Below are 24,201 nucleotides of genomic sequence, written 5' to 3'. Positions count from 1 at the left end.
TTTGTCTTCTTCATTATATCCGCAAACTCTTCTAAATCTAATTGAATCGTCGACGAGTTTATTGACAGGAGATTTATCAACTTTAAGTGACATATTTCACAATTCAAACTGAAGTATCAAAACATCTGAAGATATTTTGTGGATCAGGGTTTCCCAAACTCTGATACATTACAATATTTCGAATAGATATATGAAAAAAAATTTATTCCTTGAGATAAACTTATCAATTTTCTTCCATTCTCTGATTTCGTGAATCATGAAATTTATGATGTTACGCGAACACTTCAAGTTTATTTATACGGTATGAAATTTCGAATATTAGCGAACCCCTGTTCGATATTTCCAGGGACAGTGAAAGATAGATAGCTCGACGAAAATTATTCCCGATTATATTTCGAATCTAATAAATCTCGAAATTAATCAGTGCGATTAAAATTGAAGATATCGAAGACTGGACATTTTCAGAAATCAACCTCGTATTACTGTCGAATCGTGACGAAACGGATTCAATTACGAACGATAAATCTCTGAACGCTTTTAAAAAATGTATCCCGGTTTCGAAATGAAAAAATAGACGATGTTAGTTGTATTTCACCACCTGCGCGACCGATCTATAAATCGTCGTTCGTTGGAGCGCGCCCGGCGCGTTTCGAGACGTTTACTCGCGTCTTTATCGCTTTCTCCGACCTCGCTGTCCCCCGTTCTCTCTTTCTCTCTGTTGCGGTTATCAGCGATAAGGGAGAACGCATTTGTTTGCAGACAGTCGTGCTGCGTGAGTGCACTTGCTCGTAAAAAAAAAATGAAACGCGAAAAAAGGACAGGAATACGTAATTACACTTCGACGTACGCGATGATTACTTCGACGTTGACGATCGAAGAACAGTTTGCAGAGGAAGATGGGCCACCTTTGATGTTTCGAGAACGACGAAACGCAATTTTATTGCAGTTTGCTCGTGATACCCAGCCCGAGGATCGATCGTTTCCTGCTTTGTTTGCACGAGATATTATTTCGTTCGTCGAAGTGTTCGCGAATTCGCGATAAACAACAACGTCACCTCGACACGGTGCTCGATGTTCGCGAACAACAGCCGATAAACCTCGCCGGGGAAGGATAACGCGGGACACTCGCGTTAGACACGCCAGCGAAAAATACACGGCCGCAGTTTTCCGGTTATTATTATTCACACTCTGTTTTTTTTTTCCTCTCCGCGTTATCGATGGCCTTGTCTGCCGCGTAAGGCCGCCTGTTACGCGTGAACGCGGCTTAACCCATTTATGGTTAAAGTACAAATCGTGAACGGTGTTTGGAGATGCTCCACGATAACGTGGAACGAAACGTTTCGGAAATTCGAAATTAAATATTTGGTTATATTTTAATTTTTGCTGTCTCGAGTGTCGCGGAAGTTTGAGAAGCGTATTAAAAATATTCAGTCTGAACGCAAGAGTGTTTACACTTATTTTGCTCGAAACATTCTCCGTCATTCGGGAGAGGCAATATTTTTCGTAAACAGCAGAAATAGAGCTTTTAATAGTTTTAATATGAAAACAGTTTGAAAATAACAGGAAGCACATCGTCTAAAATTGCGCGTTGTTTTCAGGAACAGCCTAATATCACAGGATATGAACGAATATTGATTACTTTATCCTCAAAGACTTCCTATGTGTACACATTTGGCCCTGAGCTATTTTCTACGATTTTTTGAAGGTTTTTTTTCAAAGATTATGGGTAAAACGCTAGTCAGATACGGGTTAATAATTTCTCGCGGTGGGATTCGAGCCCGGTGGACATTTGCACAGAATAAGCAATAAATCTGGTTCGATGAACCGGCGGGAAGGGTGAATGCACTGATGGCCCGATAAAAATGATAAGAAATGCAATTCGTAACATCGGCGTGATAAGTTGCCCTGTGACTCTACATCGAGCCGTTTGTCGCTCGTTCGCCTTGTTTCGACGCTTTACATATCTGATAATTAACCTCTTGAAGTTTTATCGTTGGATTTGCAGAGCGAAGCGTTGTAAAATTTAATTCGCGCTCGAAACCATTAGAAATTTCAATCATTCCGTAACAAGAAATTCATGCTCATCCACGTCGATGTAAACTCGCAACGATGACATAAATAACAGTGAATGGCGATAGTAGGTTAATTGCGAAAGTAACGAGCAGTCAATAAAATTAGAAAGATACGAGGGATAGAGCTATACTCAGTATCTTCCATACTGTGTATTCCATAGTAAAATAAAGTTGGCTCCGTCTGTGGTATAACTAGGTTCGAAGCTATTAAAAAACCGTGACAAAATTTTGAAAATAAAAGAACCAATGCAACTGTCTCTCTGTATTTACATTGCGATACGAGAACGGGTCGGTACAGGTTTATCTAATCTTTATTCAAGTTGCGTTTACTATTTGAAATCGTAAAAGATGATCAACGCAACTTCTCTTAATATCCATAACTGTCAGTACGTTGTACGGCGTGAAATTAATTACCGCGATTAATCGCGAGCGAAGAGTACACGGACACGTATTCCATTTACGATTTCTGAAAAGGGAACGTCCGTGCTACTGTAAAGAGGAATATAAGCAAAAGTTCTCTAATAGAAGCGTGGCGCATTTTTACCCTCGATTGTCAATTACGTTCACACAACGGGTGTCCGACAAATCGAGTTAACACGTTCGTCAGAAAGTAATTCTGAATTTATTTCACGATGCTGTACTATTGATCACCAAACATTGACGAGCAATAGACGCACAGCAAGAAAGAAATTAAAAATATTCCCTCGTTAAATTCATTTTTACCGAATCTGAATACAGATATTACCAATTTAATATTCCAGTGATTCATTTATTTCTGCTCCAAATATTTTTAAAAAGTTTGAGCATAAAATTGTACGACTAAAAACGTTCGAAAAACGCTGACCTGGCCGAACAGTGGTCCGTCGGTGGCCTCGTTTCGTAACCTTGCGCCGTGGTCGTCGTACGAGTAGGTTTTTGCGTGACACCCGGTAGAAGCGTCGTTTAATAACTCTGCTCTTGCCGTTAACCTCGTAAACGACGGCAACAGTGTATCCGTAAATGCTGCAAGGGACAAGAAACCCGTTCGGACATGTTCACGGTGGACGCGTGTCGCGCGACGTACACGAGCGATAACACTCTTTCCCGCCACGATAATTGCCCCGATAATTAAGGGGCTTCGTTAATCGGGGGAAGACTAAACTTTCGACCTCTCTCTCCTCTTCCTGCGGACAATTTGACGAACGTCGTAACGGACGGATTGAAAAATACCCACCGTCTCGCTGCACGCAGTTGCGATTTATTATCGATTCGTCGCCTGGTGTATTCGACGCTCGAACGCGTTCCGTTATCGAGCTTAATTCGTCACCGTTACATATTGACCGATTAAGCCGCGAACGCGCGTTATCTGAAGCACCTGCACGTGCAATCTTCGAAAAGACGGACCGCGCGATAACGGAGTCTCGTTTTCACAGATTATTCCCAGCGTGTTGCGTCTTTTTCTGAAATTTTTCCTGGACGCTACGAGTGCTTAAATTTTGCGCAAAATCGTGCATCTTTTAACTCATTTTTAGAAATAATACAAGGTAGCATGATAATCACCGGTGAATTAATTTAAATAAAATTCGCCGTGTTATGGGATTTTAAAAGGGGGGTTTCCATTTTATTCGAAGCAATTTGTAAACTATTTTTTTTTTTGTGGGATGTCTGAGTAATTGGCTGATCTACTTCAAATTTCGATAACAAAGTTCACTTTATTTCAATATTTTTAATATTAGGTAAAATAATTTGAAAATCAACGAGACTTTTAAACCCCCTTAATAATCGTTCCCCTTGCGATTGGCGTTTAAAGCTCGAAAGGGAAACAGTGGGAGACCCGGGAATCGATCGCCCGAGGATCAAAATTTTCGTCCCGTTGGCCCGAGAGTGACGAAAGAAACCTGTAATTCCAGATTGTCTAGACCTTTAAAACACACTCGAGAATAATATCGCGCGAGTGTTCCTTCCTCGACAGATTTCTAAAGCTCGGTAACGAAACGGCGCGAGATCACGAACAGGTTTGCTTCGAAACGAAGTTCCTCCCTCGATTCCATCGACAAAGGAATACTCGCCGTCGGACCTTCAGAACTCTCTCGAAAGCAATATCGTACGATAAAACGTCTCCTTCGATGCGTTTTCAGACGTCGGGCACGAGATCGGAAACGTTGCTCCAAACGGGACACTGTTCAGTCTATAATACACTGAGTCACGTTCGAAATCGTTCACCGTTTCTGTCTGGATTAGTTTCGGTCGTAAAATCGTAATATACAGGCAGGATGTTGCAACAATTTAAATATGTGTCCTTTGTTTGCTCTGGAAATCTACTATTTTATTATTTTCCAAAAATACAAAACTCAATTTGACAGACTTTAACGATATATCATCGTTCACCGTTTCTGTCTGGGTTAGTTTTGGTCGTGAAATAGTAATATACAGACAGGATGTTGCAACAATTTAAATGTGTCCTTTCTTTGCTCTGGAAATCTACTATTTTACTATTTTCCAAAAATACAAAACTCAATTTGACAGACTTTATCATCGTTTATCGTTTCTGTCTGGGTTAGTTTTGGTTGTGAAATAGTAATATACAGGCAGGATGTTGCAACAATTTAAATATGTGTCCTTTGTTTGCTCTGGAAATCTACTATTTTACTATTTTCCAAAAATACAAAACTCAATTTGACAGACTTTATCATCGTTCATCGTTTCTGTCTGGGTTAGTTTCGGTCGTGAAATAGTAATATACAGGCAGGATGTTGCAACAATTTAAATGTGTCCTTTTTTGCTCTGGAAATCTACTATTTTACTATTTTCCAAAAATACAAAACTCAATTTGACAGACTTTAACGATGTATCATCGAGCACAGCGGATTGTTCTTGTCTCGTGGTGTATAAAAGAGTTTCAGTGGTTGAAACATGGATATTTGCAGCAAGGAGGGTGCGTTGCTTCCTTGCACCCCGCTTGGGAGCGCCACCGATCGCGAGTCGTCCACGATTCACCCCAGAATACTATACCCACCTTTGCATCGACCATAACCACTATCTTCCCTTAAAGAATACTAAAAAATTGAAAAATATCAAACTATGTAACAAATTAATTCGTATTTCTTTATCTAAATATTGCCAATAGACTCTAATCGATCAATAACATGTGTGCCACACATATTTTCCATAATTTAAATATTTCTTCCCTACAAACCCCCAGAGATATTTCTCCACTGTGTTAGAACGATTTTCCACAGAGTTTATCAACGTACGAAATAAGTAAAGATCAGACGAGGTTGTTTCGACGTAAACGCGAACGCGAGAGGGAATATTGGAGCCCGTCGGACCCGAGCTTGGTACTTTGGAGTTAACGTGAAATTCGAGCGGCGAAAAATCGACGCGTCTGATCCGCCAACAAAGCGGGGGATCATCGTGCATACTGGAGAGAAAAGTGGCGCAGGTTCCTGGACCGGTGACCAGCGGTGTCCGCCCACGCGAGGACGCTGCGCGTTCTAAAAATATACAATCCGGTCCCGTGCATACGGTGCTACCGGTTTTAAATCTCGCCGCTACCGTCCAGGAACCGATTCGATGCTTTCCGACGGAACAAAACGAAGTGGCCCCGCGAAAAAGGAGGAAGAGCGATGGGGGTGGTCGCAACGGGTGCTTCCGTGTCGCTAAACTCGCGAATCGTTTACGTTTATCATCGTTCGAGGCAGTTACGTAAAAACGTTCGCGCGAATTTCGTCGAGGAGCTTTCGCGTCACGGTGATTTGAAAAACCTCCAATTTTCTAACCGACGACTGCATCGTTCGATCGTTAATGTCACCTGCGAGATCTTAGATAACGGATATTTATAGAAATGAGTTTTTATTTACCGTGATCGCGATTATGAAAATTATTTCATCGATGAATAAAGTAATCTACGTTTTTTTTCTCGGTTGATAAATTGAACTTTAGCGTTTCTGAGAGATAAGATAAGCATGTGAGATTCTGTATAAAGAGTGGAGGAGATTCGGTAGACGTTAGTAAGCATTCGATAGCTCCGGGAATAACCAAATACGAGCGTGAAACTCTCGGGTGATATATTAGCTCACAGAAACCATTTCACGTAAGTTGGAACTGTATACGAACAATGGGTCTTAAGTGTACTGATAACTTTTCGATTCTGTTTACGCTTAAGCGAAGGATCCGGATTTTTAACGGTATTCGAACGGTATATGGAAGAAGTCAGCCCCGCTTTCGTTGGAAAGAAACGAAGTCGGACAAAGCGGATTATTCTTATCGCTTACACAGAGTCGGGATAGAAACTATATTTGCCTTTCGATCTTTTCAAACGTCGATAACGTTCATTTTCTGGACGATAATCGTATCAGAGTTGGGTATTGATCGACCAGTTCTCAATTAATTAATCGACTGAAAATGTCGTCGGAGTTAATCACGATTTATGTTTGTTGATCATCGAAGCTATCCGCTCCCAACGATTGATCGAGTGAAATTTATATTTCAATTTCGGTAAATTTGACTATTTAAAAATACATTTCCAAAAATTTGTTTTCAAATTATGATTCGTTCTCTGTTAAGTTTGATACAGGTATAGAACGTTGATGTTCTCGATCAGACAGGATTAATAAAATCGTAACTCGTTTCGAGTGATAAACGATTGTGATCGCGATCGTCGATCGTTGCTTTGATTAAAATTAGCCCAACGTTGCACCATCTCGTTCGTATCGATCGTCGTTCGAGTGCTGGGGATAAAAAGAGAAAACGCAGGAGAATCGCCATGGAAAGGAACGAAAGCAGCCACGTTTGCGGAGGTAAAGCTCGGTAGCCGCGGTACGCCATTACCAGCTAATTAAGACCCCAATAAAATCTAATCGGCACACGAGCCATAAATCATGCGGACGGACGGTTCGCGATGCGGAAAAGTAGTTCGAGGCATGCACGCGCGATCGACGTTTCGTATCCAGTCAATTAATATCTTTCTACGTCCACGCGGACGAATTTGATTAACGGCACCAAGTGCATCTGCCTAGGCCAGTGGTGCACAACCCTTCTCGCTAGTAGGTCAAATAAAGTAAAATAACGTACACCTCTATCTAAATGTCGTGCAACGCTCAAAGTAACTGATACGAAAACATTAACCTTTTCATATCCAAAATATAACTTCATAAAAGTAAATTTATTTAATTCTATCTCCTATTTAAATAGATTTTATATGGTTCAATTTTATAGAGAAAATTTAACTTGTAATTTCAGGTTTGAATTAATTCGTACTATGCAACGGTCGTCAGTTGCCGACGGATTGAATTAGATCATCGTCCAGTATATCAGAAACATCCAGTGGGGCCTATCTTCTCTGCCAAAAAGTTCGTGGACACTCGATACTACATTAACCCAAGAGAGAAACAAATATCTCTACGCCTGCATTCGTTCGACTCGTTTTTAATTTATATTTCGTGGGTCGTACGACCCGAACGAGTGGGCCAGTTTGAGTCAGAACTTTGTGCACCACTGTCCTAGGCTGTTGCACGCGCGAAATTGCCGCGGACGAACGTTCGTCGAGCGGGTCTGGCCGACATTAAGCATCGATCTGTCGATATCGATGTGCCATTCTCCGTCGGGATGGACAGCATCTCTCCTCGTCGACTCCAGTTTCTATCGTTCGCGGCGGTAATGTCATCTCTCTGTAACGTCATCCCCGATGCATCGAGGACTCACCTGGCCTTTAACTCTCTCATCTGATATCCAGTGACAATGTCTATCGGCTCCGTTCCTGCCATTAATCTATTCTCCTCTCGCCATGTCGTCAACCTGCTCCCGGGCGAATGCAAATATAGCCCTCGACGATCGTTGTTTCGAGCGAATCGGTGCATCGTACCTAGGTCATCGCCGTGTATTTCGCGCGTCCGTCGGACTCGTTGCACTCTTTGTCTTGCGAGCAATTTGCAAGTCCAATTGCCGAGGGTGGTCGTCCGGACGATTATTACTGAATTCCCGCGCGATAAAGTTTCGCACGATCGTGGAAACGTTGATATTATTAGCCAACGCGTTTATTGCCACGCCAGTCCGCCATGTCGAGTTCTGGAGGGAAATTTGAAATATTTGATACGTCGATGTACTTGAGGATTCGTTCGATGTAAGCGTCTTAAAGTGACATTGTAAATTTAAAGCGGTTGCCACCGGTGATAATGTGCCTGGAGCGACTTTGAATAAATGTAGCGTACGTACGGAATCGAATGTTCCGCGTTTATGTATAATTCTATAAGTGACAAAGAATCATGGAATAAATTTTAATAAACGACCGCAGTGGTGGAGCTAGAAGAGTTCAAGGGGGGCTCTGATGAAAAATAGTCTTTCGAATCGAGGTCGTTAATTGAACGATCGACGATTTATTTTGTGCGATCTGCCAGTCGTTTGTTGCAATAAATTATCGATAAGATCGATACCGCGAAAGGTTTCGACCAAGAATACGAAGACAGGAAGGGAGAGGAGCGAGGAGAAAAAAAAAACTAAACATTTATGATCGGCTATCTGAAATATTCCATTTTATGAGTTTTCGATCTTCTTTTTCCGATCTTTTCTTTTTGATCCCATTGTCCCCGAACGGAGTAATATGCCGATACTTATTTATGTGATTGCATTGTACGACCAGTAGCCAGCGGGCTGGTGCACCGTATGCATTGTGAATCAGCGCTCGCAGTAGGAGCACATTGTATTCTTGTTTCTCTGCCTGTTTACCCATTCATTGGCCGCATAAAAAATTGTCAGTTAGCCAAGTATTGCGATCCCATGAATATCGTCCGCGTCCACGCGAATTACCGCGAAATTAAACACCGTCACGTCTTTCCTTTATTCATACGCCACGGCGCGTCTGTACTTTTGCGCTCATCTCTCGTCGACTAAATTAACGCGAGTTCTTGTCGCGTGTCTCATTGTCATAAAAATTGCAAATATCACCATCACTAAATCCGAAAGCTTCGGTAGAGGAACGTTGAAAATACAGCGACTCCAAAAAAATGTAAATAAAGTGTGTACAGTCCACGTCACACTATTCGAATTTGAATCCCCCAAAGCGTTCGAATATTTGGATATAGAATAATTCGACGAGCAGTCCACCGGATAGAATTTAAAAATATTCTTCGTACACCCCCTAAATTTCACTCCGTCCCCCGTCGCGCCACCGACGAGATAGTCGAAGCAACACTCGACGATTTTTCGTACGCGATAATATCCCGCTACGTAGGAACGTCGTATCGGCGAAACTCCTTCAACTACGCAGTTACGCTCGGGTGTCGTTCGGTCGTGTCGCACGCGCCTCCACGAATCGCTTCCAAGCGTTCCCTCTCGCTCTTTCTCTCGCCGGAGATCTTACTACATGCTACACGATTCGCCCGAGCCCCCACGAGCGTGCTTCGCGTTCGAGAAGAAAATCCTCGAGCGTTTTCCCCCCCACAACGAGTAAAAAAAAAAAAGAATCGTATCGAAAGAACATTGAGAAAAAATACGAAGCACGAAAACTCTCGTGTCCGCGGTCTCTCTATAGTGCATAGGAAACGAACTAGTTCAGGGATTCCCCGAATCGCGTTCGATTAAAAAAAGTTTCGATTTTCGGTTCCATCTTTTTACCCCGCTTGACCCTAACCGGTAAATTTACAACGCCGCGACCACGCGCAAGCAACTATACACAGTCTCGTCGAGGCTCACGCACGTTCACCCTCTCCCTTACTTCCACCCCCTCCCGCCGATGACTGTTTCTTTCGTCCCTTTCCCTGCGTCTTTTGAGTCCGTATGCGCGCGCATCGTGCCCCCACCGCCTGGCGAACCGGCCGCGCGGGGCTGACGATGGTGGGGGAAGTCGGTTGCCGCCGCGAGGCAGAACGTGCGGGCCGAGTGGCTGCGAAACGAAAGCACAGAATCATTACCACGCCAGACCTCGAGGAGTACAGACGTGTTTCTCGTTTACCTAAGCTCAGTCGAGAGTTCTCGTGTTGCTTTTGCTTTCTCTCTTGCGTTTTGCACGCGCATGTGATACAGTCGCGCCAAAGAGGACAGAGTCCAGTCGAGACGCAGCGTGTTACACCACCCCCGTTGACCGTGTGCGTGCGAATTCGACGAATAACGGAAAAGGGAAAGGTATAATCGAGCCCGTAGAGAGATCGTTTTTGTTGGTTGTTTCGTTGCGCGTCTAAGTTTCGTTATTGTGTAAATCCCCCGTGCGAGAGGAGAGAGATCGAAAACGTCGTTGACGCATTCGCGAATCAGACTCCCAGTGCATCGTGTGTCGTGCTTTCTGCGAGAACATTGAACTCTTTGTGCCCGTGTCGCGCGATACGATATCGAACTGTCATCGGTGTTCACGGTCGAAGAGATACACGCGAGCATCGTGTCGATCGTGTCGTTGACAGAGAGAACGGACAGTTTATTCCGTATTCAGCACCTATGGAAAGTGATCCATTCGAGGATCCACCCTACAGGCGCTTCAGAAGACGATATTGACAGACTCGAGACGGGGAGATAGGTGATCTCGACGGTTTGTTGTGACACGTCGGGGTCGTCGAATCCTCGGTCGAGTTGCCGCGTTGCTCGCGGGGCCACGTGCGTTTTCTACGGGCAAATACGCGGCGGCGATAGCTTGTTGGTAGTCGCGGCGACGAACATTGGAGCGTGCGCCGTCGAATCCCGAGGGCCACGTGTGTGCCACGAAAATATAGACGTTGACGCGCCGATAGCGAGGACAGGTCCGTTTTTCGACTCACCTTCGATCGCCGTTCGATCGCTGTTTCGCGATAAATACGCGAAAAGACGTTGCTACGTTGTGCGTGCGATAGAGGGGCGATTGAAGTGGTTAGTGCTTGATCCACGGACATTGGTTCGATTGCAGTGGCCGATACGATCCGAGCTACGAAGAGGTCTCAAGCAAAACGGCGTTGAAGAACAGTAACCGTCAGGTGCACCTGTTACGAGCAAGAGATGGCGATCCCGTTCTCGCTGCCCACCGACAACGACGCGGAGGCTCAAAGCCAGCAGCTGGAGCAGCTCATGCTCGATCTCTACGCCGTCCTGCAACAGGTCCTTCGAAGCAGGACTGTCCAACATCCGTCACGAAATCGTGAGTTGTACGATTTTTTAACGCTCGTCCTCGCCGGTTTCGTGGCTTTACTGCGACTCATCGCACGGCTGTCGAACTACCCGCGATGAACGACCTGCATGTCCCCGTAAGTCGGCTCGAAATTACAGCGCGTCGAACGCAGATGTTGGCACCGAACGATTTTCGGTAGAAAAGTTCTCGGAGACGCGAGATATTCCATTCGAGTATAGAACAAAATATATATTTCATGGCAAGTTTCTAGCTCGTCTTAAAAGCTGAAAATGTTGGAAGCTCCTTTCTTTTGGAGCAGATTTCGTCAAGCTTTGATTTTGCACACTGTACTCTGTAACATGATTTTAAGATTTTTCAGTGATTACTCAAGCACTAGATATTAAAAATATATTTATACAAGTTGAACAGTATGAAACAGTTCAACGGTAGAGTATCGAAAAAAGAAAGTATTTTTTTAAAAAGGTGACAGATGGCCAAACGAAATCCAATTGTTTCACCAGATTATACGGGATCTCGGAAGATATTATTCTTCTATTTAAATATTGAAATCACAAATTGAAAATGTGCTTCTCGTATAAATAACGACGTGTCCCGTCTACGAGCAATTTTGTCCCGAGAATCGGTTAGTGCAATGACTTGTTCGTCGCTGTACGCAGAGGGAATCGGCAGATCGTTCGTTCGTCGCGTGATTCGAGCGCACTTTTCACTCTTTCTCTCCCTGCCCACAATTCCCACTCACGCTCGGGTAGAAGATTCGCTCTTACCACGAAATTGGTCCCAACGGCTTTCCAGAAAGACGTGTGATCAGGAGACGAGGGACCGTTTAGCCGCGGTTGCATGAGAGAACGATGACATCGTCCGCGAGACGTTGCTTTGCCTCTGTTGGGAGGGCTGGTTGCATCGAATGGCAATACCAAATTGTAGTCAACGGAACTGGTAGTTATCCTAAAACGACAAAGTAACTTGATTGTTAGCAGATTTTGTTGTCCAGCATCTTTTCTGTGAAAATTGTGCTGTTTCGCTCGGAAAGATTGTAAATTTCGTCAATGTCACGCGCATTGGTGAAATGTCGGTGTTGTTCCTCTGATTTTTTTTATTCTGTATTTATTTATTTATGTATTTATTCATCTTTTTCTATTCGCATACGATTTTGGTATCTTGTAAAACACGTATATACCGTGAAAGCTGTTGAATAAACTGTGATCCGTTAAAATCTCACGAACCATTGATTTACACTTCACTCGAGAAACGCGAGCGCAAAGTAGGACGCGCACGTCGGCGTGTGGTATGTATCGACTAGGAGTGCAACACGTGGTTGTCGCGCGCAACAACGCGGACCACTTTAAGCGCGGATTCAAATTCCGGATTCCCCGTCGAGGAGGAAAGACTCTACGGGAACGTATTTTCCACGAGAAACGTCGAATTCGTCGTCAGAAGTCCCGTAAGTCGTGTAAACTGACGAGTCACCTCGACGATGTTGCGTAAACGATAAGGTACAAAGGTATAAGCGCGTACTCGAAACGAATTCTGTAGCATATATAGTGTGAACGAGCATTAAAACACCCTATTCTTTATTTTATTCGATGTGACAGAATTTGCTTATTTCTTGATTCGTAATTAATTTTTAAAGCAAATGTCCGTATAATGGAAGTTTAGAGATTAAGTGTAGAGGGTTTTGTTTGATATAAAAGTTTATGCTTGTTCAGATTGTATATGGTGTAATAAGGTATAAAGTTGAGTCGAGTAAGATCGACAATCGCGGAGGTCGTTGACACGCGTCGGTTGCACAATTTTTGTCGAAAATTTCGATACGCTGGACGACGGTCATCGTCCCCGTGAATCACCGTCGAAAAATGTCGGTCCATTCGATCTTGCGAGATGTTCCGACTCCTTTTTTCGCGAATTCGAGTCATCGTGACCACGCATCTCGCCTCGACGCGAGAAACACTCGACGAATTAATTTCGACTACCGTTTCGTGTGATTTCGAAGTGGTGCTTGAATCATTGGCGTCTAACTTTCTTTCCCTACTAACTTGCTTGTCGAACTTTCGTAGTAGAACTTTGTAACTGCATGAATAGTTGTAACGTAAGCTTTTAATGCCTTGACGATGATGCTTAATTTCTAGCAGAGTTTCGCCACCTGATAACTTCTTTGATACGGTTAAATTTCAAATGTACAGTGTAAAATATATTAATATATATGTCGATGCATGCGTGAATATATCACTGTACTCGCACAATATGGTCAGGTCTGAACGACTCGTAAAAATGACTAACTGAAACTCGAATTTCAAACAGCTAGTAACCCAACTACAAATCCACGATTCTTCTACCAGTAAGTAATGGATAATATTTATATGTATTTACGTTAAAAGAAAAGAAATTATAAATAGCATTTTCTACAGCACTACTGTAGTATTTGTACTGTATAATAATAATGTACTGATTATTTCTGATAGCCGATATATCAGTGACTCTTATCGCAGCGAGCTTTATCTGCCACTGCGACACGTACTCCAAACATAATTCGTTTCTTCGAACAAACGTTTTCACCCTTATATCGGGTCCTCTTACATAAATGTTAATCTCGATTACCTAAAAATCTAGTTTTACCTAAATTTAAAATCTCAAATCGTGAATGTAAATAGTAAATTGTAGGAATAAAATTTATCTCGGAAGTTAGCTCGTTTCCACCTGTAAATCCGCGAACGAGAAACGATCGGACTTTGGTTTAGGTATTGTGCTGGAAAATAGACGCGTAGGGAGGGTGGGAAGGGAGGCAAAGTTGCGAGAGGCGTAAATTGCGGTAACTTATATTCGGGCGCATAATGAAACGCGACTTTACGAGGGTGCAGCGAGCGAAAGGGGGGCGAGTATAACAGATGTAGCGTGGGTGTAGGAGTCGAGAGTATGGCAGACGATGTCCGGCCATGACCCTGCACCGCTGCCCGAGCCTCTTTCACGGCGAAAGAGACGGCACGGTCGGTCGGATCGACAGGAGAGTAGGAGGAGAGACCTGGCAGAGGAACGAGAGGAACAGAGAGAGGAGAAGACCGATGGTCAGGCACACCGGGAGTAAAACGCGCCGTAAAACGCGATGCAACGGCCCCGTTCCCCGAATCTCGGATGTCGATCCTGTCCGGTTCGCGTCCAGAGATTGCAGTATCAACCGCAAAGTGCGTAACGACCGTTGCTCGGTGGCCGAGACGACGTCCGACGCTTGCAGTCTCGTAGAATTTTACCCCAGAAATCAATGTCCAACCAGTTAGCCTCGATAGCGATTCCATCGATTCGAATCCATTTTATCACTCCGCGCGGCAATTTCCAAACGAATTGATTCTCCGACCCCTTCACGTACGATTTAATTCCGAATAATTCGCCAAGCGTATACCATGGCCACGAGAAAGAACAGATTTGTTTTACGAATGCCTCGTGAATGTAAAAATGTCTTGATTCTAACGTGTGACCAGCGAGTAGCAAGTAAATTGGAAAGTTCTTTGTTTGTCTCTGGTCAGTTTCAAAGGTAATCTACGGTTGATCATTTTTTTTATCTTTGACTGCACAGATCTAAAATAGAAATGGATGAATTTATAGTAAAGAGATATAAAATTAGAAAATTGTTTCTCCTTTTTTTTTTAGAAAATATATTTGTATAAATTTGAAGGTAGTGTTTCGTTGATAAGAGGTTACGAAATTTAGCGTATGAGACATCGAAGACGGGATGTTCGACGCGATTCGAAGGATGATATTCACAACATCGGTTTATTGGTATTAGTTTAGCAGTAATTGATAAAATACACGGGTCAGAGGCGGGAGCAGGCACGAATCGATGTTATTACCGCTATAAACGCTCTTAATCGAAGGTCAGCGTACTCCAGTCGCTCGATCAACCGAGAGGAAACCCCGATAACGCTCCGTATCCATTTTGCCGCCGTTTTACGGCAATACGGTTGCTAACGAGCCTTTGATCTCGCCGAAGCGCGCGTGGAAGTGTCCCGAACGAAACCGCAAATTGCATCCGGTCGTCGCGCTGCTGTTGTTTCGGAGTGACGCAATAGTCTGCGAAGTATTTTGCTGTTTACTCGCCGCCACCTATCCCTTGGGACACGACTGTCAAACACATTTCGGCCCTAGCTACAATTTACACTTTCCTACTGTACACAATTGTCTCACAAACGTCAAACGTACTCCAAAACATATTTTTCCGTCGCACAAACACCTCTACACTGTCGCAAACAAACGTGCATCATATTAAAAAGAAACCAATTCCTACAAGAATAAAAACTTACTAAAATGCTCCATTTTGGCCAGCGTCAAACTCGAAGACTATTTCATACGATCCCATGCATTATCAATCTCCTTTCAAACGAAGCTTGTTAGTAACTTGTTGACTTTTTTTTTGTTACCTTTGACCCCAATGGTCATCGACTGATGGCGTTTGAAGATCGGTCGAAGGAAGGAAATCACGGGACGACCGATCGACCCGCGCAATAAACCGTGGTCGCGCGGAGTTCCGACGTCGGGTGTCATAAATCAAAGAAGCGGACGGAGACTCGCGGAGAATCCTCATTACGAAGTTAAATTACGAGCCGAGATCCGCGGTTCATTATTTTCTCGAACGGAAATAGTTAGCGGGCGGCGCGTGTGTGAGGGTCAATAACCATAGTTCGCCCGTGAGCCGCGGGTTTCGCGAGAGAAGATACAGAATCTGGCGCGCGCTCGCGTGCTGTTGCATCGAATCGGGGGTGGTTATTTATAGAAACAGCTGTGGCCAGCCCCGTTCGAGACTTCTCCCGTGACATTTGCAGAAAACTTCCCCCTCGTCATCGTGTTCGCGTAAACGCGACCACGGTAATAACGATTACGCGCGCCGTCCGATAACGGCGGCTCCTTTTTTCTCGCCTTCCTACGCGTCCTCCTTTTTCATCACTTTTCCTCGACGTCATGGAAACCACGATAATTCTTAATGTACGATAGAAAGAGCCTAACGCATTAATTATCAAGTTATATTGAAAATTAGAATTCCTGGAGTCTGTCTATGGTCCACTGTTTCTACTTGTGCTGAATTCTAAATTGTACTCCATTGCATTCACAATAGAACTAGAAATTTTCATTATCTCTGGTATGATACTTTTAGGAATGATTTACCATGGTCATAGAAACTATAATAATTCTTAGTGTACGATAGAAAGAGCCTAACGCATTAATTATCAAGTTATATTGAAAATTAGAATTCCTGGAGTCTGTCTATGAGCCACTGTTTCTACTTGTGCTGAATTCTAAATTGTACTTTATTGCATTCAGAATAAAATTAGAAATTTTCATTATCTCTGGTATGATACTTTTAGAAATGATTTACCATGGTCATAGAAACTATAATAATTCTTAGTGTACGATAGAAAGAGCCTAATGCATTAATTATCAAGTTATATTGAAAATTAGAATTCCTAGAGTCTGTCTATGGCCCACTGTTTCTACTTGTGTTGAATACTACATTGTACAATATACGATATACAATGGTCATAGAAATTATGTATAATAATTCTCAATGTACGATAGAAAGAGTCTAATGCATTAATTTTCAAATTACATTGAAAATTAGAATTCCTGGAGTCTGTCTATGGCCCACTGTTTCTACTTGTGCTGAATTCTAAATTATACTCTATTGCATTCACAATAAAACTAGAAATTTTCATTATTTCTGGTATGATACTTTTAGAAATGATTTACCATGGTCATAGAAACTATAATAATTCTCAATGTACGATAGAAAGAGTCTAATGCATTAATTTTCAAATTACATTGAAAATTAGAATTCCTGGAGTCTGTCTATGGTCCACTGTTTCTACTTGTGCTAAATTCTAAATTATACTCTATTGCATTCACAATAAAACTAGAAATTTTCATTATCTCTGGTATGGTACTTTTAAGAATGATTTACCATGGTCATAGAAACTATAATAATTCTTAGTGTACGATAGAAAGAGCCTAATGCATTAATTATCAAGTTATATTGAAATTTAGAATTCCTGGAGTCTGTCTATGGCCCACTGTTTCTACTTGTGCTGAATTCTAAATTATACTCTATTGCATTCACAATAAAACTAGAAATTTTCATCTCTGGTATGGTAATTTTAGGAATGATTTACCATGGTCATAGAAACTATAATAATTCTTAGTGTACGATAGAAAGAGCCTAATGCATTAATTTTCAACGTATATTGAAAATTAGAATTCCTAGAGTCTGTCTATGGCCCACTGTTTCTACTTGTGTTGAATACTACATTGTACAATATACGATATACAATAGTCATAGAAACTATGTATAATAATTCTCAATGTACAATAGAAAGAGTCTAATGCATTAATTTTCAAATTACATTGAAAATTAGAATTCCTGGAGTCTGTTTATGGCCCACTGTTTCTACTTGTGCTGAATTCTAAATTGTACTCTATTGCATTCAGAATAAAATTAGAAATTTTCATTATCTCTGGTATGATACTTTTAGGAATGATTTACCATGGTCATAGAAACTATTATAATTCTTAGTGTATGATAGAAAGAGTCTAGTGCATTAATTATTAACTTACATTGAAAATTAGAATTCTTGGAGTCTGTCTATGGCCCACTGTTTCTACTTGTGCTGAATTCTATATTGTACTCTATTGCATTCACAATAAAACTAGAAATTTTCATTATTTCTGGTATGATACTTTTAGGAATGATTTACCATGGTCATAGAAACTATAATAATTCTTAGTGTACGATAGAAAGAGCCTAACGCATTAATTATCAACTTACATTGAAATTTAGAATTCCTGGAGTCTGTCTATGGCCCACTGTTTCTACTTGTGCTAAATACTACATTGTACAATATACGATATACAATGGTCATAGAAACTATGTATAATAATTCTCAATGTACGATAGAAAGAGTCTAATGCATTAATTATCAACTTACGTTGAAATTTAGAATTCCTGGAGTCTGTCTATGGCCCACTGTTTCTACTTGTGCTAAATTCTAAATTGTACTCTATTGCATTCACAATAAAACTAGAAATTTTCATTATCTCTGGTATGGTAATTTTAAGAATGATTTACCATGGTCATAGAAACTATAATAATTCTCAATGTACGATAGAAAGAGTCTAATGCATTAATTATCCAATTACATTGAAATTTAGAATTCCTGGAGACTGTCTATGGCCCACTGTTTCTACTTGTGCTGAATTCTAAATTATACTCTATTGCATTCACAATAAAACTAGAAATTTTCATTATCTCTGGTATGATACTTTTAGGAATGATTTACCATGGTCATAGAAACTATAATAATTCTCAATGTACGATAGAAAGAGTCTAATGCATTAATTTTCAACTTACATTGAAATTTAGAATTCTGAAGTCTATGACTCACTGTTTCTACTTGTGCTGAATTCTAAATCGTACTCTATTGCATTCAGAATAAAACTAGAAATTTTCATTATTTCTGGTATGATACTTTTAGGAATGATTTACCATGGTCATAGAAACTATAATAATTCTTAGTGTACGATAGAAAGAGTCTAACGCATTAATTTTCAACTTATATTGAAATTTAGAATTCTTTGAGACTGTCTATGGCCCACTGTTTCTACTTGTGCTAAATTCTAAATTGTACTCTATTGCATTCACAATAAAACTAGAAATTTTCATTATCTCTGGTATGGTACTTTTAAGAATGATTTACCATGGCCATAGAAACTATAATAATTCTCAATGTACGATAGAAAGAGTCTAATGCATTAATTTTCAACTTACATTGAAATTTAGAATTCTGAAGTCTATGACCCACTGTTTCTACTTGTGCTGAATTCTAAATCGTACTCTATTGCATTCAGAATAAAATTAGAAATTTTCATTATCTCTGGTATGGTACTTGTTTTGCTCTTCTTCCCACGACACCGAGTCGATAAAAGTCGAACTCTGGTCTCGATCGCGCTCTAACCGGAGGCATTTAATTTCTCGGTATCCCAGAGATCGGGTATCGTAAGTGAAACGATAGCCCTACGACATTGAACTTCGTATTATGTTACTTTGTTACGGAGCCTCGGTTACGTATCGATGCACCGAATTTCGGTGACGAACGATTCCGAGTAGACGTGCGTCGCAATTATTGGAGCCAGATTTGCGTTTCTGCATCGCTCTCGATTCACACATGTTGATCTAAAATATCAAATATCAGAAATCAAGTATTTTTAGAAAAATGTCTCTATATTTCATCTCTTAATATACTTTTAGTATAATGTTAATGGGATAAATTTCCTGAGACAGTAATAATTGGACTCGTGGAAAATCCAGATCTATGAATTGTATACGCGAGAACGTTAATTCCACTTGCAATTAGTTAGCCATTTTCGGAGAGTTATTACGAGTTCATGCCTATAGTTCAACCATTAGGTGTCTTCTGATGACAAGGCTCTACCTCGAACAAAGTCTAAGAATCATTAACTCGAGCTATACCAATGTCACCGGTGACTAAAAGTTCGAGAATGAATTTCCGAATTCTCCGAATTTCCCGATCTTCTACGCGATCAGTTCAGCTTTGAATTCGCCTAGTCACTGTCCTCTCGGTAGATGGGAAGACGAACTACCAGCGAAGTTTATGAAGCTGATGAAATATTGAAAGGAATTCGTCATTGTCGATTGTCCAGTCCTACGGTCTCCATCCATTTCATTCGAAGATAAGCATTGTTGGAGTTCTTAAAATATTCATCGAATCTGTACTCTCCTCTCCTTGTCTCCGATCCCCTCTCCTCGGTACGTTATCATCGTGGACGAGCCGCACTTTATCTCCCTGCAAGGAGACACAACCGAATCTCCAGTAGAATACCTTTCTTATCTATCCCATCCTCCGAACTTATCGAATTTTCCTGCTCACCTTCGACCTGCTTTCAACTTAAAGTTGTAAAATTGCGCAAACAGAAAACAAAGAAGCTCCATTCTTCCACTGATCTTACGGCCACTGTAATTAAAATTATGAAAAATTCGAAGCCTACGTTTTCGGAGCAAAGTAACTTTGTGAACAGTCTTTCATATTTATGACGAAACATATTCTGAAATAAATAAATTTCAAAAAAAAAGATTCGAATCATTTTCCATGAAGTGGGCATAAACGATACCTTGAACGTCGCGAATTCCTCTCGATTTTGCTTGGTTGTTCGCAGTTCCGGCCAATTAACGTTTTCTCGACGAGTAGATTCTTATCAGCGGTCCGCGCCGTTTTTAATTAAAACACTAATTGCGCCGGCCGTAAGATTCGCATACTTTCCCCGGATTTTGGAACTGGCTCGACCTACCCCGAGTCGTTAAGTATTCGTCGAAACGAGTGCACTCGGCGCGTCCGCGTCGAACATTTTATTTATTTACACTGTATGTGCCCATTAGTACGCGCATACCCTTCGTTACGTACGAAATACGTTCGCGCCGGTGCGCAGATGCAACGATTTGTACAATTATCGTCGATGCAACTGTTCGAACGATAATTGCCAAGCATCTGGGGTTGTTGTACGATCTGTAGCATGATTCCGCCGTGCTAAATGCAGCTCCTTATCTGGATGGTGATTTCGGATAACGAGTAAAAGATTATCAAGTGTTCGCTCGTTGTTCGTCAAGTCAAAATTAAAATCATACGATAAAACTCTTGTTAATTTGAATACTAGCGACTTGCAAAATCGAAACGAACAAACATAGGTATATTATATTAGTTTCAATCTTAAATTTACATCCCTTTCGGTGTAAACGATTGCATCGAGCGAGAATTAATTCGCGACTGTAAAAAATTAATTACGCCTCTGCTAGCATCAACGTGATAGTGTCAGAATGTAAATCGCGTCTTTGTACAAAGCGTTAGGGTTAGGTGTTAATCGTCGTACCGACACTGACTCGTAATTTCTCAGTCATTATACTTTCAAAGTCTGCAGCGAGCCTCTTGATAGCACCGAGGGGCTCGATAGGACATTTTCACGCTCCCGCGAGCTCATTCTTTCCTAGCTACGGACACGCGTCCGCGGTCGTACGTGAAATTTTCGGCAGATCTTATCCGCGCCACCCTTTCCTTTGATTACCACGGCTCCGGTGTTCGTTTATCGCGGCTCGTCATCGGGGATTTTATCGAGCGTGAAGCCTCGAGCACGGATCGTCTTCGCGAGGCGCTTCGAACCGAAACGCGATTCGAGTTCACCCAAGAAAATCATGAAAATCGTCCGTGGATTCGAAAAATATAAGCTTCTCAAATTATTCCTGACTTCTTCGAAAATATTCGCCAATTCTCCCCATTACTATTCGAAATGATTTAATTAGACAGAAATTAAGTTAATCAGACACTGAAAGGAACGAAACTGTACCATTCGCGTTCTCGAGTTCGTAAAATCAGCTCTTTGTTTCCGTCTCCGTTCCCTTTGCAAAATGTTTCGATAATTCTCGACGAGGGTCGAAAAATAGCAACGAACGGTCGCGGGAAAGACCGTAAGAAAATGGGGCGATAATCGCGTGGCTCCGAAAATAACGCGGCGGGGTCTTTGAAAATTCGCGCGCCGCGAAAACTCGTTGCGTGGCGCACGTGTTCCGATCGTTGGCTTTCCTCGGAATCGAGCCGCGGCCAGCTTCGAGGAATCGATTTCCGCTCCGTTCGATTATTAGCTTGGATGAAGATAGCTTGACTCGGAGTTGCATAATGCGTTCGATCGAGAACCCAAGAAAAATGATCTCCGCAAACTTCCGAGAAAATTTCGCGAAGACGTTCGCTTTCGAGATCGTGCTCCTTATCGTTTGACTCGAGCATATTAACGGTGAATATTTAATACTTTTATCGAAGGTAAAATAATATTTATATGTTGGAGAAGCAACTTTATCAACCATTGCTCTTGGGCTACTTCTATCAGATCCTCTCCAGGTAAAGAATTTTTTTCTCCAAAGTACGTAAGATTTTGGGGTATGTGTATTCACCAAAAATGATTGCAATTGACTCATGCAAACGAAAATAATTTTTTTAGAACGATTCGAAATTTTTTAATTTTGTCGAAAAATTTGTCCATCTTCATGAATTTTTTTCTCGAAACTGAGTAGGATTTCGGGGGTATGTGTAATGACCAAAAATGATTGTAATCGACCCCTCTAGCTATAAATAATTTTTTTAGAACGATTTGAAACTTTTCAATTTAGTCGAATTTCAGGGGATTCATCATTCATGGTCAGACATTGTATTTTCGGTAAGGAATTTTTTTCTCGAAACTGAGTAGGATTTCGGGGGTATGTATATTCACCAAAAATGATTGTAATTAACCCCTGCAAACAAAAATAATTTTTCCAGAACGATTTGAAATTTTTATAATTTAATTTTTGACTAACTTTTTAACGAAGCTTCGATCAATTCGTCTTATTTTGGCCTCTAGAATCTCCTATTAAAATTTTTCCCAGTGCTAGCCAAACACCCTGTAGATTGTCGTTGAATATTTCTTAAAATCATTGCAAAGAAAATATTTTCAAGTAATTTTATCGATGTCACGACTATACAGGTGAAAGAGATTTTGTAAAATTGTATGAAAATCGGTGGTTGAAGTTCCCTATCGCATAGCGTTCGAGAAAGGCTGGTGCCGCGGTCAGCTTCGAGGAATCGATTTCCGTTCTGTGTTCTCGATCATTAGTCGCGGTCCTGTGGCAACGGAAAGAGAGGAAAAGGAGCTCGACGGAGGCGCGCAACGCGCTCGTAATTATAATCGTCGAATAACGGTGGCGAGATATGACCGACTTGCCTTGTAAAACGCAACGAGCAGCCCGTCGGCTAACGATGTAATCAGCGATGTGTAGTTTCTACGCGATTACGCCGCCAACGGAAGCCGTGCATCGCCCTGTCGCTCGATGTAAATAGAGCCGTCGGATGAGTTGCCCCGGACAGGATTTCAGCGCCGCGAATCGATCCTCCGAGCCTCGACTACGCTCGATATTATCCAACGAAGCGACGTGCAATTTTCAAATATTCTTCAATCTATTTTTTTATAAAAATTTATCTCGAGATATCTTCTACATTCTAGGTCCCAAATAATTAATATTTTCTTCGACTATTTAACTTTGTAATTAAATTTTGGATGGACTTCGATGGGAATTGTCTCAAAAGTGCCTCGCGAATCGATCCTCCGAGCCTCGACTACGCTTGATATTATCCAACGAAGCGACGCGCAATTTTCAAATATTCTTCAATCTATTTTTTTATAAAAATTTATCTCGAGATATCTTCTACATTCTAGGTCTCAAATAATTAATATTTTCTTCGACTATTTAACTTTGTAATTAAATTTTGGATGGACTTCGATGGGAATTGTCTCAAAAGTGCCTCGCGAATCGATCCTCCGAGCCTCGACTACGCTCGATATTAACCAACGAAGCGACGTGCAATTTTCAAATATTCTTCAATCTATTTTTTTTATAAAAATTTATCTCTCGAGATATCTTCTACATTCTAGGTCTCAAATAATTAATATTTTCTTCGACTATTTAACTTTGTAATTAAATTTTGGATGGACTTCGATGGGAATTGTCTCAAAAGTGTCTCGCGAATCGATCCTCCGAGAATCGACTACGCTCGATATTATCCAACGAAGCGACGTGCAATTTTCAAATATTCTTCAATCTATTTTTTTATAAAAATTTATCTCGAGATATCTTCTACATTCTAGGTCCCAAATAATTAATATTTTCTTCGACTATTTAACTTGGTAATTAAATTTTGGATGGACTTCGATGGGAATTGTCTCAAAAGTGCCTCGCGAATCGATCCTCCGAGCCTCGACTACGCTCGATATTATCCACCCAAGCGACGTGCAATTTTCAAATATTCTTCAATCTATTTTTTTATAAAAATTTATCTCTCGACATATCTTCTACATTCTAGGTCCCAAGTAATTAATATTTTCTTCGACTATTTAACTTTGTAATTAAATTTTGGATAGACTTCGATGGGAATTGTCTCAAAAGTGCCTCGCGAATCGATCCTCCGAGCCTCGACTACGCTCGATATTATCCAACGA

General features: G+C 41.3%; 1 protein-coding gene across 4 annotated transcripts in view; it reads left to right on the top strand.

The window, feature by feature from the left end:
• Positions 1–6,072: 6,072 nt before the first annotated feature.
• Positions 6,073–24,201, top strand: part of LOC143341014 (uncharacterized) — a 47,357-nt gene continuing 29,228 nt past the window's right edge. The window contains exons 1-2 of one of the 4 annotated variants that reach the window (XM_076763517.1): positions 6,073–6,144; positions 10,918–11,145. In XM_076763517.1, the coding sequence (XP_076619632.1) occupies positions 11,007–11,145 (139 nt within the window). In that variant the 5' untranslated portion in view covers positions 6,073–6,144; positions 10,918–11,006. Of the gene's footprint in view, positions 6,145–9,899; positions 11,146–11,928; positions 12,073–24,201 lie in introns of those variants that run through there. The other 3 variants (XM_076763516.1, XM_076763518.1, XM_076763515.1) reach the window with 3 other exon arrangements.

The sequence above is a fragment of the Colletes latitarsis genome, chromosome 4 (genome assembly GCF_051014445.1).
Source record: "Colletes latitarsis isolate SP2378_abdomen chromosome 4, iyColLati1, whole genome shotgun sequence".
NCBI lineage: Eukaryota > Metazoa > Arthropoda > Insecta > Hymenoptera > Colletidae > Colletes > Colletes latitarsis.
This window is presented reverse-complemented; position numbering and strand designations above follow the sequence as displayed.